The sequence below is a fragment of the Anneissia japonica genome, unplaced genomic scaffold (genome assembly GCF_011630105.1).
Source record: "Anneissia japonica isolate Jap-2015-1 unplaced genomic scaffold, ASM1163010v1 scaffold287960_len3192837_cov198, whole genome shotgun sequence".
In the NCBI taxonomy this organism is placed as follows: domain Eukaryota; kingdom Metazoa; phylum Echinodermata; class Crinoidea; order Comatulida; family Comatulidae; genus Anneissia; species Anneissia japonica.
In genome coordinates, this window is record NW_022712725.1 from 2,128,770 (window position 1) to 2,145,145 (window position 16,376).

General features: G+C 34.3%; 1 protein-coding gene across 1 annotated transcript in view; it reads left to right on the forward strand.

Moving 5' to 3' along the window:
- Positions 1–11,722, forward strand: part of LOC117108045 (cysteine dioxygenase type 1-like) — a 31,378-nt gene extending 19,656 nt beyond the window's left edge. The window contains exons 4-5 of the mRNA XM_033249892.1: positions 2,886–3,055; positions 8,753–11,722. Coding sequence (XP_033105783.1) covers positions 2,886–3,055; positions 8,753–8,776 — 194 coding nt within the window. The 3' untranslated portion in view covers positions 8,777–11,722. The remainder of the gene's footprint in view (positions 1–2,885; positions 3,056–8,752) is intronic.
- Positions 11,723–16,376: the final 4,654 nt, after the last annotated feature.

The window sequence follows — 16,376 nt, forward strand, 5'->3', positions numbered from 1 at the left end:
ATGCGGTTTTACTCAGTGGTTTTCATTCTAGTTGTTGAACTTGTAGTCAGGAGTAGTACAAACAAATACAAACAGTAACAGACCCCATGGATGGCAAAACGAACAAGGGAAAACAACGTAAAAGATTAAGAGATGAGATCGATATTTATTGGGAAAGATTATAAGATAAGAATAATTGTAAAAATGCAGTTTGGCTCAGCGGTTTTCAATCTGGATGTTGAACTTGTAGTCAGGAGGAGTACAAACAAATACAAACAGTAACAGACCCCATGGATGGCAAAACGAACAAAGGAAAACAACGTAAAAGATTAAGAGATGAGATTGATATTTATTGGGGAAGAGTGAAATGGTGCAACGCAGCAAGAGAAAACGATATTGATTTGGCATTGATATCCTGAAACATTTGTCCAGCAGTGGACAGACAATAGCTAATGATGAAGCCTCTGAAGGTTATCAACATGGTCGAGCCTTGAGTCCAGGTGACAGCTTAATTAATCTACCGTATGACATTACAATTAACCCAGACAAACCTAGCCACAGGAAGAATCTTAGGGCCTGTTGGAGCGAAAAAATATCTGTGCGATTTACCCACACGGACACTAGTCTAATAACCTTACTATTGACAATTTTGACCACCAAATTGCTGGGTAGAATACAGGGTATGGAATGACCATGGAGCCGTAGGCGATGATAAATTGAACCTTAATTGTTTTTTAAAAAGGTTTTGTCCACAGCCCAGCGCGAAATTCAATAGGTTATGGCCCAGACGTGGTTGCAGCTCTCCTTGCCTCCTCACACAATGCACGACGAAATCTAAATTTAGTAGCATAGCTACGTGTTTGATTTGTAGATTTACCATTATTCGGAGAAATAAACTTGAATAAACTTGCCTACATACAGATTTTAAAGCAGCCATCATAAGTTATTGAGCTACATTATCGTTCCACCGTGCCGCACTGTGTGTTCATGGGCCGGTTATATAGCAGCAGTAGCAGGTAAACAAAGAATGGGTTGTTGACCATGGGATAAGTTGAAATTTACTTTCGGAGTAGTTTCGTTACACGTATTTACCGTGAACTAAAACTTGCTCAAACAGTCGACCACCCGCTGAGTGTTTAGCGCGATTACCCGGTGAAATAAACGGAATACGGTTGGCATTTTTTGCTAGAATGGGCCCTTAGATGACCCACCCTTTGATAATTCCATATTCGTTTTTATCATTTTATTATTTTAACATAAATTTTATTTTAAAAATAATCTTTAATTCATATACAGTATTATGCATATTGCAGTAAAAAATTAGGCCTATCCTTAACAATAAATAAGCATAGGGCTATATTTATTGATCCATAGGAAAATAGACATTTATTTATTTAAACAGCTAACTTAAATACGATAACAAAATTTACACATAGGATAAATTTGAAAGTACAGTAGAACCTTGTTTTTACGTACCCCAGTTATACGAACCCTCGGTTTTACGTACGCCTTCTATCGACGATGACATCATCAAAAACCTTGAAAATATTCAAAACAAACAGCCCTTTTCCATAGCAACCATATGTAAAAAGAGATTTGTTACTTTATGTCTGCTTATTATTTCAATACTATAACAATAAACAAACCATATGCAACATATTTTCATTAAACAGCAATGATACCGGGTTGTTATAATCTAAAACGACGGGTCTGGGCTTGATGAACAACTACCGACACGTCGTGACGGTGCTTAAAATTATTGCTTTCCTCCTTAGCTTCGTGTGGAAAACTCGACTAATCGACTTTTCTACACGTAGCTGGGTAGGCATAATTTCGTACACGAACACTAATTGGTTGGCTCACCCAGTGCCCTGCACGTGGTTGCTGTTTCACGTACACGAACGCTAATTGTTTGGCTTGCCCAGTGCAGTGCACATAGTTTTAAGTTTGTCTCGGCAGGCCCAGACAACACCACAGCTCTGTTGTTTAAAGAATAGACATGAAGGGGAATTCCCAAGTTATACCTTTGTCGTATACAGTAGGTAATCTTACAATATTTTCATGTTCTTCAGTTAAAATGACGATCCATTCAGACTGCCACCAACAATCAGTAGACGCCGTGGCGTTGTCTAGCGCTCACAGGGAGCGGAGTTGGGCTCCTCAGTCTGATCCAAAGATGTCCAAAAAGGGGTGGGGGGCCAAAAGTTGGGCCGACAAGGCAACACTATCCTAGCATGTCGGGGGGCATGCCCCCTTGAAAGTTTTGTGTTCTAGACGCCCGAAAATAACATTTGAGGCGTTTTGGGCTATCATTTTTTTTTTTTTTTAATTCTTTTTTTTTAACCTCCCATAAAGGGGTCCCCTCTAAGTTTGCCCCTGCGCACGACTGTTATACCATGAAAAAAGAATACTATTTTCTTTTTTTTCTAAATAATATTTTCTCTCCATATTTAGTGTTTAATTAATAATGCCATTTATAATAAAGTGTGAAAATATAAAATTCCAAAGAAAATTTTTTTGTGGATTCAAGGATTAGAAATTTGGAGACTGTTGATTGTGGTAGCAACTCCTGATTATGGTAACCCCTTTCCTTGAAAACATTTCCTCACGTGGTTTGTGGTTTCTGATGAATGCATTTCAGAGACTAGACAATCAATTAATAAATCAAATCAATCAATATATTTGCCTATTGAACATAATCACTTAATAAAATTAATGCAAATAATGTAATTTTATAAGTGAAATCCACCTGCAGTGTCAGTCAACCACTTAATTATCCAACCAACAGATCAAACATCAATCAACCAATCAATCAATAAATATTATTAAATTATTTATAAAATCAAAACCAGTTCTTACAAACATTCTATTGTTGTGAAAGAAATTGCTTTTTTATATAATTTCAGATAGCAAAGGTCTTCATAGGATTGAGAACATTAGCCATTGTGAGCAAGCGGTCAGCCTGCATTTGTACTCTCCACCTTTTGATGCGTGTCAGTGCTTCGATGAAAGGACCAGCCGTGCTAGAATATGTAAAACAACGTTTTGGAGTAAATATGGAGAGAGAACCCCATTTGTGAGTATTGTTTTCTTTTCTATTATTAAACATATCCGGACTCTAGGGCTTTTAAATCTATAAATCTGATTGTCTTGTAAATTGAATTGCTATTTCTTCTGACCATAACGGGAAGATTGCCGTACGTTAAAAAAGCAGACAATATATGATAACATTCATGAAAGTCCAGATTCAGAGGGTAAAAAAATTTTATGTATTGAAAGGAATATTCTAAATCACTGAAGGGTGTTCGAAGAAATTATTCAGAATGGCAAATTAGATACAGGTTTTTGAATTAATAAAAAAGACTTGGGAAAAAAAACTTGGGAAAGGTTGTTTAACATCTATTATGTGCCAATACCTCCTTTCAACAACTTAGACATTCTAAATTAAATGTTGGTTGTGTTTTTGAGATCTTGGTAAGAGCAGAAAAAAAAAAAGAAGGAGTCCAAAGTACTTACAAATCGAGGTCAGTCTATTGGATGAGGTGTTTTTTACCTACAGTACAGTAGTCCTATAATATCGCCAATCATCACTCATTCTATTCATCTTGGATGATACAATTAGTAACCACAGAACTATGCTTAAAATCCAATTTATTTATTATAAAAAGCTGAAAAAGCCCAGTGACATTTGGAATTGTGTGTCAATCTGTTATGAATTTTTTTACCTATGTCTATAATTTTTAAGGTTCATTGCCAGCCATCACTCGCCATCTTCATTTTGGTTCATATAATGGTAATGGTCAGAGACTTATATAGCATGTAGTATGTGGTCTCTATACGCTGTACAGAAAACAAAAAAAGCAAAATCTACTCTAGGGTCCTATCGTCTGAGGGGGAGGGTGGAGGTGTTCCTCACTTAAGGGACATTTTTAGAATAGGCTCAAACCCTAGTAATAATAGTATTTTAATAATAGTGGGTCATTGAATCTGTCACACTGCCATTGGGCATTACTTGAAGCAAGTAGATTTTGGCACTATGATAATTTTGGACGATTGATTGATTAATTGATTGATCGACAAACATCTAAGTAAGACCTCCGGCATGTTGACTTAGTTCTGGCCCTTATAGAATGTTGCTATGTTTTCAATTAATAAGTTGCTGTGCAGTACCCTGCATCATAAAGTTACAGATATAACATTACACCCAGTTTTAATTAAATTATACCTGTGATAACTAAGTTAAAGAATTACATTCCGGAAATCAAAACTGTCAAAATACGACAGTACAAATGGATTATATGTTGTTATAAGTGTCCCTGACAATCCCTGAACTGAGTGTACAGTAAAATATCCCAATAATACAAACTCTCAATTTTATGAACTCGATTTGTGGTGATGATGTCATTATGAACAATCTCTTTTAACAACAATTGCACTTAAATTGTATTTAAAAGTATTCAAAAATAATATAAAATGTTACATCAGTTAAGAAAGAAAACATTTGAACCAAGAAATTGACATAATACTTTGTTAAAGCAAGAAATATCAATAGTTTTCAACTGAGATTCCATTTTGAGTTGTGCATGCTTGTTCAGGCTGCTACTGTAGAGTAGGGATAGATAATCTCACTTTTTGTTCATTGGGGGCGCTATACAAAACGTATTCAGTACTGCAAACAAGATTCTCGTCGTCTTTACATTAAATTATTACTTTATAATAAGAAAATTGAGAGTTTTTCATTCATTCTGGAATGATTTCCCTACTGAGCTTAAAGACATTTCCAATTTCATTTTTTTTTTCAAAGGAAAATTAAAAAAAGGAAGGCATACTTGTTTCATTAACCTGCTCTACTTTTGCAAATTCTTAGTCTACTCTTGTGCTTGTATGTTTTTATTGTCTTTGTTTTCCTGTGCCTCTGTGTTGCTTTTACACGGAGGCACAGGACATCTGGACATAATGTACTATCAACCACCAGAATTTCTTGAATGTTGGAAACTTGGTTGCACTTCGCAAAGGTGGCTCCAGCAGGGGGGGCAGGGGGAATTTTTCCTCCTGTTGGACAGGCTTGGACACCCTGTCGACCGACGCCACGACAAGGTCGTTGGATCACAAGTTAAAAATAATAATTTTCCAATCCAAATAACGTTATTTTGATTGCCAATGGATTATCCCTATATTGTGGTTTAAAATCACAATTTGGACCATACTGAACCATAAAACTCTCCCCGTGTTATTTTGGGACTCCGACCGAGGCTCCAGTCAGCCCTTTGGGGGAGGGGGTCGCCTAGAACTACTGACAAGGTCAAGCAGTGTTGTAGGGAATTCTAGTAATTCCTATAAATTACTGGTAAAATATAAAGATTAAAGATTACCTTTAAGTTTTCTTACAGAATATGACAAATTTTATACTCAGGACATTTTTTTGACTGTCTTAACAAAAATGTGGACCCCAGAATAGGGGTCAGCCATCCATTGGTAGTGATACAGTTACCGTAGTTGCTCTTACGGTACCTTTCAGTCAGTGAGGAAACATCATATACAGATCTAACTAAACCATTGTTTGTCAGCTTGCATTTGCATTTGCTTACTGAATTTTAGAGAAGAACATCATTAGCATCCACCAATATGCTAGGATTACTAATTCTAGGAAGTTTGGATTTCCTATGAAGGTGTAATTTTAAAAGAAAGAATTGAAATTGAAAATTGAATTGTAATTGAAAGTTCTCTGAAATTATTTCTGATGGTAAAATAATACTATACGGCAGCACAATATCTGTCTCTTATACACATCTAGATGTGTATAAGAGACAGATATATGATAACTTGTGGTTTAAAATCACAATTTGGACCATACTGAACCATAAAACTCTCCCCGTGTTATTTTGGGACTCCGACCGAGGCTCCAGTCAGCCCTTTGGGGGAGGGGGTCGCCTAGAACTACTGACAAGGTCAAGCAGTGTTGTAGGGAATTCTAGTAATTCCTATAAATTACTGGTAAAATATAAAGATTAAAGATTACCTTTAAGTTTTCTTACAGAATATGACAAATTTTATACTCAGGACATTTTTTTTGACTGTCTTAACAAAAATGTGGACCCCAGAATAGGGGTCAGCCATCCATTGGTAGTAATACAGTTACCGTAGTTGCTCTTACGGTACCTTTCAGTCAGTGAGAAAACATCATATACAGATCTAACTAAACCATTGTTTGTCAGCTTGCATTTGCATTTGCTTACTGAATTTTAGAGAAGAACATCATTAGCATCCACCAATATGCTAGGATTACTAATTCTAGGAAGTTTGGATTTCCTATGAAGGTGTAATTTTAAAAGAAAGAATTGAAATTGAAAATTGAATTGTAATTGAAAGTTCTCTGAAATTATTTCTGATGGTAAAATAATACTATACGGCAGCACAATATAATGTATTAAAGGTTCATATTTTTGTTTCGATGTTACTGAAGAATGGCAGTTTTTGTTTGTCCATTATTTTAAAAAATTTAGGATTTCAACTTCCCTCAAATTTACATGATATACGATGTTACCCTCTGGTGCTCATCTTTTGCCAATTTTCAGTTCATTCTAAGAAATGATTTGACTTTTTAGCTGACCATAATTACTGTATGAGGTGCTATGTGTTAAATGTTAATGATTTTTATACACTACTGGTTTTGATTTCTATTTTTGGCGCACCACATTATTTCACAACTTAGAAGTGTTGCTTCATTTAATCTCAAATTGATTTCACAACTTATTTAATTTACATATTATACACGCCACTATTTTTGTTTTGTAACTATTGGTATTGATTTTATGAAACTCATTTCCAGAAAGGATTTCAAAGACTTTTTCCTTTATGCAGCTATTTTTTGTCATTAACAACTGTAGATTGTAGATAAGACCAAAAAAAAAAAAATGGGTAGGTCGGTAGGAAAACTTTTTTTTTTAACAACCAAATATGTGTTTATGCCTAAAAAGTAGAAAATACACAAATAATAAACCATCCAGCAAGATAGGCTAGCCTTGACCCCCTAGCCTGGACGAGGCTACTCCAGCCTTATTGGCTTATAAAAAAATATTGTTCGTTGTCAAAAAAAGAAAAAAAAAATTAAAATGCTGACCCTTCATTTTGTAAAATTTGGGTCGGTCGGTCGTGGCCAACACAATAATTTTTTTTTTTTGGCCTAATGGTGTTATTGTCATTCCTTTCACTTGTCATTATTATCATCATCATTGCTATCACCAATATCATCTTTACTGTCATCTAAATCATTATCTTCATCACCAGTATCATTACCATCATCATTATTATCTTTACCAACATTTTTGTCATTGTCATCATTGTTGCCGCCAGTGTTATTATCGCCACTACCATACTGTCATCATTTTCATCATCACCACCATAATCATCACAGTCATCATTATCGCCATTTAGCATTATAATCATCAATATTGTCATTATCATCATTTATATCATTAATCATCATCATCATCATCAGTAACGTATGAATCATAAACATTTTTATCACCACTGTCATTGTTATGATTATATCTTAACATCACCATTATAATCACCATCATCACTCAATCATCCATCCTCATAAAACATATTCATCATGATCCATTAAATGATAAGGAGAAGGATGATGATACATCATTATCATATATAGTACCATCATAAGTGTTAAATAACATCATGTCTTTAATTTTTAATTAATTAATAGAAAGATAACCCTTCATATCCGGTACACTTTTATTATTCTAATTGTTAGATTCACTGCTGTATTATCAAGTACCTTAATCCGTTGTAAATGTAGATCATGTCACACTCAATATTAATACAGGCATTGCTATTTTTCAACCAAATATTAGTGCACAATACAATACAAAATGATATCAAGTTTCATAAGTTTCATTACCTAAAACTGTAGCTATAGCTGCTGTAGTTTCCGCTACCCCCAAATTTTCAGAAAATCAGAATTTACTTTTTTTCTAAAAATGCATAATAAAGTACCTCTGGAATGAAAATATTTCATGTTAACATTTTTTTTTCTAGCCATCATACCAATAGGTACCTAAAAAACAATAAAATAAAAAATATAGGGATGTAGGAGGGAGGGGGAGGGATGAAAATGATCCCCCTCCTAGCTCATGGACTATTGGCCCTATATTCAACTGTACTAGGAAGGACATTATCTTGACAGTATGGTGTATCAATATATTTTTTAGTCAATGAATATTGGCCTTGGTACTAGTTTAAGCCTAGTTTATCACCCAATGGTACACGACAGATATGGCCTGTAGTAAAATACACCACCCAGTATGAAATACCTTTTAAATAGTGATAAAATGTACAGTATCAATATTCAGTCAATAAAAGAATGGTAGGCCTACAGTAGTTCTTTTCAATTTTGTGGTAACTATCCAATTTGTCTTTTTCATGATTCATCTATATGGTATGACATTGCTTCCATAATACTCACTGGTCATCCATTATTTTTTCAAAAATATCTAGGATAGATATAGTGGAAAAATAATGTTAATTGTTATTTGAGGTGAAAGGAAACACAGCCTATATGATTATATTAATTGGGGAAACTTTTTTTCTCTCTTACACATTTCCACATCCTTTTTAAAATTGATATAATTCAGCATACGACCACTGGTTTAGAGTTGAAATCTTATAATTGATATATTACAACACATATTGTGTAGTGTCTTTTCTATATTTGCATTCTAATTTTTTTGTATAACATTTTTCCCCTCCTTTACAGACTGTTGAAGCTGAAAATAACTAGAACAGACTTGAAGAGGGAAGAGCCAATAATAGTAACATCACAGTCTAGATGGATGGTTTACCAAGAACATGTTGTCCAGAAAATGTCCACAAAATATAATATAATGTAAATAATATCAGAGTGTAAAAAGTAATAATGAAACATATTTGCCATGTTTTAGGTTCTATGGGAAAAAAGTTGCCTATTGCAAATATTGTTAAAATAACAATTCTTTTTTTTTTTCAATATTTTTTTGGAATGGCTGTCAATTGCATGTAGAAAAACAACAAGTAAAAGTTATTGTTCTCAGTTTATTGTATTTTTTGGAATTTTTCCTTCAGTTTATGAGAATTTCATTCCAAATTTGTTCATTCAATTTTTCTCAATCATTTTTCATTTTATTATTTGTTCCAATTTATTCTGCCTTTTTAAACAATATCTGTATTCCCACTCCTAATAATATCTAAAAATTTATATTTCAAACAACATTTTTGCAGCTGATTAATTAGTAGAGAGTGGTTGATGATTGCCCCCAGGGGTTACTTGAACCTTTGTGAATTTTTGGCTCATTTATAATCAACATTTATTTGGCGTATATGAAAAGGCCTTTGCATTATATATATTTTTTTGAATAACTGAATGTGGAAATCAAACTAAAATTTCATTTAAATATATTGAAATTTAAAAAAATAAGAAAATGAATAAAAAATAATGATAAAGAAGTTAATTTGTGATGTTTCTTGTCACCAAGGTTCTGTGTTTGATCCTTGCCAAAGGTTGTCCTATGATTTCCTAATAAAAAATAACAAGCATGGTGTTAAAGCTCTGAGAATTTTAAGTGAAATGTTTTTATGGGTGAACAGTTGCTGATATTCAGATACATATTTATTAATAGAATAATATGGGTAGATAAATTGTGATTTGGTCTCTGTTTATAGTGTTATAAAAGTCAATATTTGGTCATGCAGTATCATGAAAAAAGTAGAGTATATCTCCATCGTCATTTATCTATAATCAAAGCTTCCCTTCCTTGATATGATGATAATGGATGGATCAATAAGACACCTGATTTGTCAATCATTATTATGGAAAGTAGACAAATTTCTCAGTTCCATTTAAATCACATGCCAGTACTTTTCCATGCACAATAATTGCCTTCAGTGCTTCACAGTTAACGAGTAAAAAGGTTCAGCATATTTTGTTACTGGTGGCGCTATACCGAAATAATCAAGTGAAAGTCTGCGGTAACTCTTTATCTCTGTCTACGATGATGAAGCCGATTTCTGTATACATTTTGATTGAGAGGAGAGCAAGTTGTTTGTCTCTTTCCTACTTTGTCTTCCCTCTGTTTAAAGCACAATTGAATGAAAGTTAATAATACAGTATTTGAAATGGTTTTGCTACCTACTTGGGGTAGCTAGATACTTATGAGGTAAATTATAATGCATTATTATATTATGTAAAAAGTCCATGGCAGAGCACTTGGGTTTTAAAAATTGCAGTTGTTTGTTTACTCATCGGTGTTATATAGTACGAAGCATATTACTATCCCTGTTTGTTTTCTAAAGCTCCATATAAGGAGCACAGTAATGGCATTTCTATTCCTCGTACCTAGATTCTAAGCATCTGATTGGCTAAGAAGCGGGCAATAGAAAGTACTGTTCCCCTGAAAAATAGTACTTTTTTGACCTATCGCGTGGTTGAAACTCTAGGCCCTACCATCGTGCTGACGGTAGAGGGGACTGCGACCTCTACGATGAAAGAGATTGCCCCTTGACAACGCCACAGATCAGCAAGTAGACGATAAACAATAATTATGGAAGCTGTCGGTTTGAGCTCCTGGATGAAGGAGGACTAGCCTAGGCCTATACCTCTTGACGAAGCCGATAGCAAAAGAACCAAAAGACAAATTAAATATGTCTTGTCAATAGTCAACAAATATTGTAAGATGATGGGTTGAAATTGAGGAAATGAGCAAAGAAGAACTAGACAAACTCTTTGATCTTAGTAGGCCTCTAGACTAGGCTAAGAAGTGAGTACTTTTTTAGGCCTTGTAGAATCTATGTATGAGGTATATAAAACAAATATTGACTGCCCTAGATTTGGGGAACGGTGAAATCTATTGCGCCTCGGTGATGTGGTGATTTCACCATTCTCGTCATGAGCAGTCAATATTTGTATAATATTTGGCGTAACAATGTCAAATCATCTCAACATTATGGGCAATTCACATTTGTCACATAAAATTTGATAGTGTATAGAGTGATATTTTATGGTATAATGTGTTGGTTGGTTTGTTTAGTACACCTCCTCTGTTATATTGTTCTACAGTATTTCATGATTAAATAAAAACGAAATGTAAAAATCAATTAGATTAAAACAAATATGTTATGTTATTGAAAATTCATTGGTAGTTGTTGGGGGAGTTTATGTGAAATATGAATATTTAAAAGAAGTCATTATGAAGTGTGTTTAATAATATCACAATTTGATGTTTAAATTGATCATATTATTATATTGTAGTCACATATGTCAGGTAATTACTGCAAATTTGTATGAGTTTGTCATGTCATACTTACATTCTCTATTGGTTTCGGAATTATTATGTATTTATATAATGTGTTATTGCATGTAATAATGTTTAATCAAAAAATAGTGCAAGAACTTTCATCAGCAGGGTAGTTTCTTACAGCTGGCTGCATTTACAATTAAAATTGCTTTTGGCAAATACACGAGGCTTACTGTACTGTAAAATTAAAAAATTAAGAGGTCCAAATTCTTAAGACATGTTGCTAAAAGATATATGGCATACAATGATCTTGAAAATTTTTTCCCAACTGAATTCAGTTTCTGTTGCTTACATTATATTTAAGTATCGTTATTAGCGTACAATTAATATAACAAAATATTTCATTTGCCAATTTGAATATCAATTAAAGTTCCTACAGTATGCAAAAAGTCCTTAAATTGGCTAATCAAACATTTTTGTATTTTTTTTTATCACAGACATCTTTAACTGTTGACTTTAGATTTAATTTTAATTTCTACCTTAGCTCTAGACATACAATTTAACAACTGTTATATTAGTTGGATTTCATTATTTGTTTTGTTATTAAAACAAAATAAGGCAATGCAAATCTGAGAGTAGAGAGAACAAAACTATCAATGCTGGTGTGCTCAAGAAACAAATAAGAAGAAAACCAGTTTGAAATCTAACAAAATTATAAGGAAAAAAAATATCCCCCAAACTTTTAAGATATTAAATTGTTTGAAGGAGGGGCTCGCTAGAACAGCAACATCAACTGTTTGACTTGGTTGCTTGCCTCAAACTCAAGGTAGCATAATGCCGGCTGAGTGAAAGAAAGCTTGGTCCAAAATTTATGAGTGGCAGAATAGCATGGTGGTTAAGAGGCTTGCCTTCAAATCTCAGGTTCCTGGGTTCCAATCATGCTTGCAACCCCACCATTTTTGGTCATGACTAAAAACAACCCCACTCTGTGAGCCTCATAAAGAGAACTTCTAAATCATCGTTCCACCCCGTAATTGGCAAGTTATGTACTTGTTATTGCATATGAAGTATAATTAGTATAATAAATGCATACTGGTGATCAGTATGCCTAGAATTTTATCATAAGACCATGCTGCAGTCTTGATGTTATTGATGATCAGCGATCAAAATGTAATATTTGTATTATACTGCCCTTAATTGCCATGTGAAAGTTTCTAATTTTAGATTGTTGTTTCGTGCCGTGGATTGCTCAATGTTGCAGTTCTTTGTTGTGTATTGTTGTAAAATATGTCGCATTCAGTGATGTACTTTTTAGTTAAGACACTTTCCATTCCTATTATATGTCACAACACTCTAAATTGCAGTACTTGACTTGACTCTTATAAAATGCAATCTTTATCTTTGGATTTTTCACTTTCAGTTCAATAAAGTGTGCTTAATTTTTATATAACTTCCTTCTATAACAAATGTGTAAATTAAAATGCACATGTTGGAATAATAATAATAATATGATAAATAATATATTACTTCAACAGAAGGTTGGTGATTATTGCGTGTTCAATTAATAAAATCCAGATTAACGCCATTGGGGTTTAGTGAATTGTCAATTAGTGTTCCACTCCATTTCGCAGTAAATTAGAAATATAAATATGTAATGGGTTTTATTAATTAATTAATTTAATGTCTACACAAGTAAATATACTGCAAATCTTTGTTACTGTATATGTTAGCAAAGTTGGTAATACAGTATTCTGTAATATAATTTTCACTATTGTGAATTGATCATTACTTCTATTAGAATACTGTTATATGTGTATACATGTCAGTGGTGGCTCTAGGGGGTGGGTGAGAGGGGATAACGTTATCTGACAGGGGCTGCGACAAAACTGGTGGGGCCTCAAATGAAGGTGTGGCCAATTTAAGCTGCTCTGAGATATTTTTAGCCTGTGTTATATTCAAAGGATGAAAAAAAATAGCTGTGATTGGAGGGCAATATTTTTTGTTTTATTTATTTGTAGACCACAAATTTGACAGTGATTTTTTTTTTCTGGCTTGACTTATAAACCCATGTTGACCATTTCTTGCCCTTGATTAGACAGCTTACAGCTTACATTGTTAACAAATTGTTGTTTACACTACCATGTTTCATTACAATTCAAGGGGTATGTTTGTGTTAGGATTCATGAATTAGCTGTAACCTTCAGAGTGCAGTGTTAGCAGGAAGGGGAGCACTCTTCTTCCTGGTTGGCAGGCCAGTCCTTTCCAGTCATGGCCAGTCTACTCTGTTTTGTTTGGGTTGGTACCAAGTTATGATTCATTTTTGTTTTGTTTTGAAAATATGGTATGATCAATGTTGTTAGTCACTGTGATGATATTGCACTTGTGTGACAGCCAGATGTTCACCTCATCTGAAGCTTTGTCCAAGCAAAAAAAAAAACTGTTGTATGCCCATATATAATCATGATGTGTCTACCGTACATATGGTTATGATGAGAGCAGCTTAGCTCAGTCGGCTAATCTGGTGGTGGCCACTGTGTGTGCGCTAAACCGTGGAGATCTCTAGGTCCCCGGTTCAATTCCCATCCCTGCCTCCCTGCTGTGTTTCAGCTGGAAGGCGTGTTTCAGCTGGAAGGCTGAAATACAAGTTACAATACCGGATGAGACGTTTAAGCTGTTGGTCCTGTGTGCATTTATGGCCCATGTTCGCGTTAAAGAACGTAGTACACTCTTCGGAAAAGAGTAGGGGATTGTCTCCCGGTGTACTGCCCAATCACCACCAGAAGGACCCCACTAGAAATAAGTCTTCTTCTAGACTTTTGTGGGTTATCCTTGGTGTTTACACTGAATATATCCAATCCTAAATCCGATGTGATGTCATCATGACCATATTATGCTTGTTTTTATCAAATAAAATTTAGTCTGGACAGAGCTTTAGTAAAGGATGAAAATATTCAATGGTGAGCAATCAAAAATCAGTGGCAGCACCAGCAGGTGGTGGGCAGGGGGAATTTTCCCCCAGATACTGTAATTTTCTATATTTTCTAAGAAAAATCACAATTCGTAAGGGAGGAAAAAAATGATATGATATTTTCTACATATTAGTAGACTAGGCCTACCGTATAAAATATTAGTAGACTATGAAATTGATTAAATAAGCCTCTGAAACTTCTATATTGTCATATTCCCCCCGTCCCCGGACCACTTTCAGCATATTTTAAGTGACACCTGACCATGCCACCCCAGCATGTTTCCCCCTAAAATTTTACATTTGTGTATAATTACTCATTACATTTAAACTTGGTATAGGCGTAACATCAGAAAAAATGTATAGACTTTGTATAGACAATGTACTATGCATGTTGTGGCCTTATTATTATTATTATTATTATTATTATTATTATTATTATTGTACAGTTGTGATTTGCATGAATGATTCTATACAAGTTTATTTTTCTGTTTTGTCTTGGGTTACTTGCTACTTATGTTGACACATGGAGCTGGTTCCTTCAGATTGTTGTGTTTATTGGAATTTTTCTGTTGATGTATCTGCACACTGCCTCATTCACTTAAAGATTTCTGTCATAATTGTTATATAATTAATAAAAAGTCATCAACTAATAAGTTTAATTCTAACAGAATAAGTTGAGAACAAATTGCTTGGGCTCATTGTTAAGGCCAACTCAGACAGCGTCGGCCGACGCAGCCCGACGCGATTTGTTGTCGCGTCGGGTCTGTGTGAGTGATGGTGTGCGTCGGGGGCAGTCGCGTAGTAGAATATTAAACGTGTTTATTATAATATTTCTCACGACGGCTTAAGACTGTCCCCGACGATAAATCGGGTCGGGCTGCGTCGGCCGACGCTGTCTGAGTTGGCCTTAATATGACCGTGAATCCATCTCTCATGCCTTGCACATGCCTCATCACATTACGTTTCTCCTTGGAATTGCGTCGGCCAACAACCATGGGCTGTGTGTGTGTGCGCGTGGCTTCGCTGTTCTCTTGCCCTTAAAGAAGTTCTATCAGTCAAAACACAAAAAAATACAGTACCTCAAAAATAAAGAATAAAAAATTTAATAGTGCATTTAAAAGGATCATATAAATCATTAGCTTCTGACAAGAAACTGATTAAAAAAAAAAAACAACTTGTTTTCACCAATTTATACTTTTTCATTTTACTACAAAAATCCTTAAATTGGCGGGTAATCAATTTAAGAATTTTGTAGTAAAATGTCTGTAAATCAGTGGAACAATTTTTTTTTATTTGTTTCTTGGTGGAAGCTAATAATTCATTTCATCTTTTTAAATGAGTTATTCAAACTTGTACATAGTTAAGGACAAGTTTTCATTTCTAATCTATGGCGGCTTTGTCTTTCATAGAATAATCATAGTTTTGTGTTGAGGTAATTATAGCTGTCTATTTAAAATTGTGTGATTCTTATTCAGTTATGATTCAAAATAAATTAAAAAATATATATATTTTTGGTTTCGTTAAGTTATTTTGAGTAATGTATTTGACAACAATTCATTTGGATGATGGTCAGTAAAGATAATAAACTGCTGTACAAAATGATCATAAAAAACAAAATGGTGTTAATTGAGAGCTCTACTGTTGTATGGTGCGGCAGCACCATGGTTGATAAAATTGGTGGTGGTGGTGGTGGTGGTGGTGGTGGTGGTGGGAGACCGGATCAAATAGGGGTGCAAGGCATGGGAAAAGAAAACTATTTTTGGGGGAGAGGTGAGATAATTAGGAAGCAAAGCATCAGTCGAGGATCATACTTGGATTGGGAAGGATTTTAGAGAGGTTGATTTTAACTCAACAACTCAGGGCCAGGATGATGCTGAGGCTTAGACCCTGTAGCTGTTTAGCCGGGCAAACATTGATTTTGATATTAAGAACTCTACTGCCACTATTATATATAAATTAAAGGGGTAAACCTACGAAGTGTGTAAATTATTTTGCATTAAAATGCTAAAAACTAATATTAATTTAATTACCATTATATTATACAAATCCATTCTTCAGACGTTTTATACCGCTTTAAAAATAAGTAGGCCTAAAGTATTGATTATTAGACCCATTAGATTAATAGCAATTATGATGATGTCTTG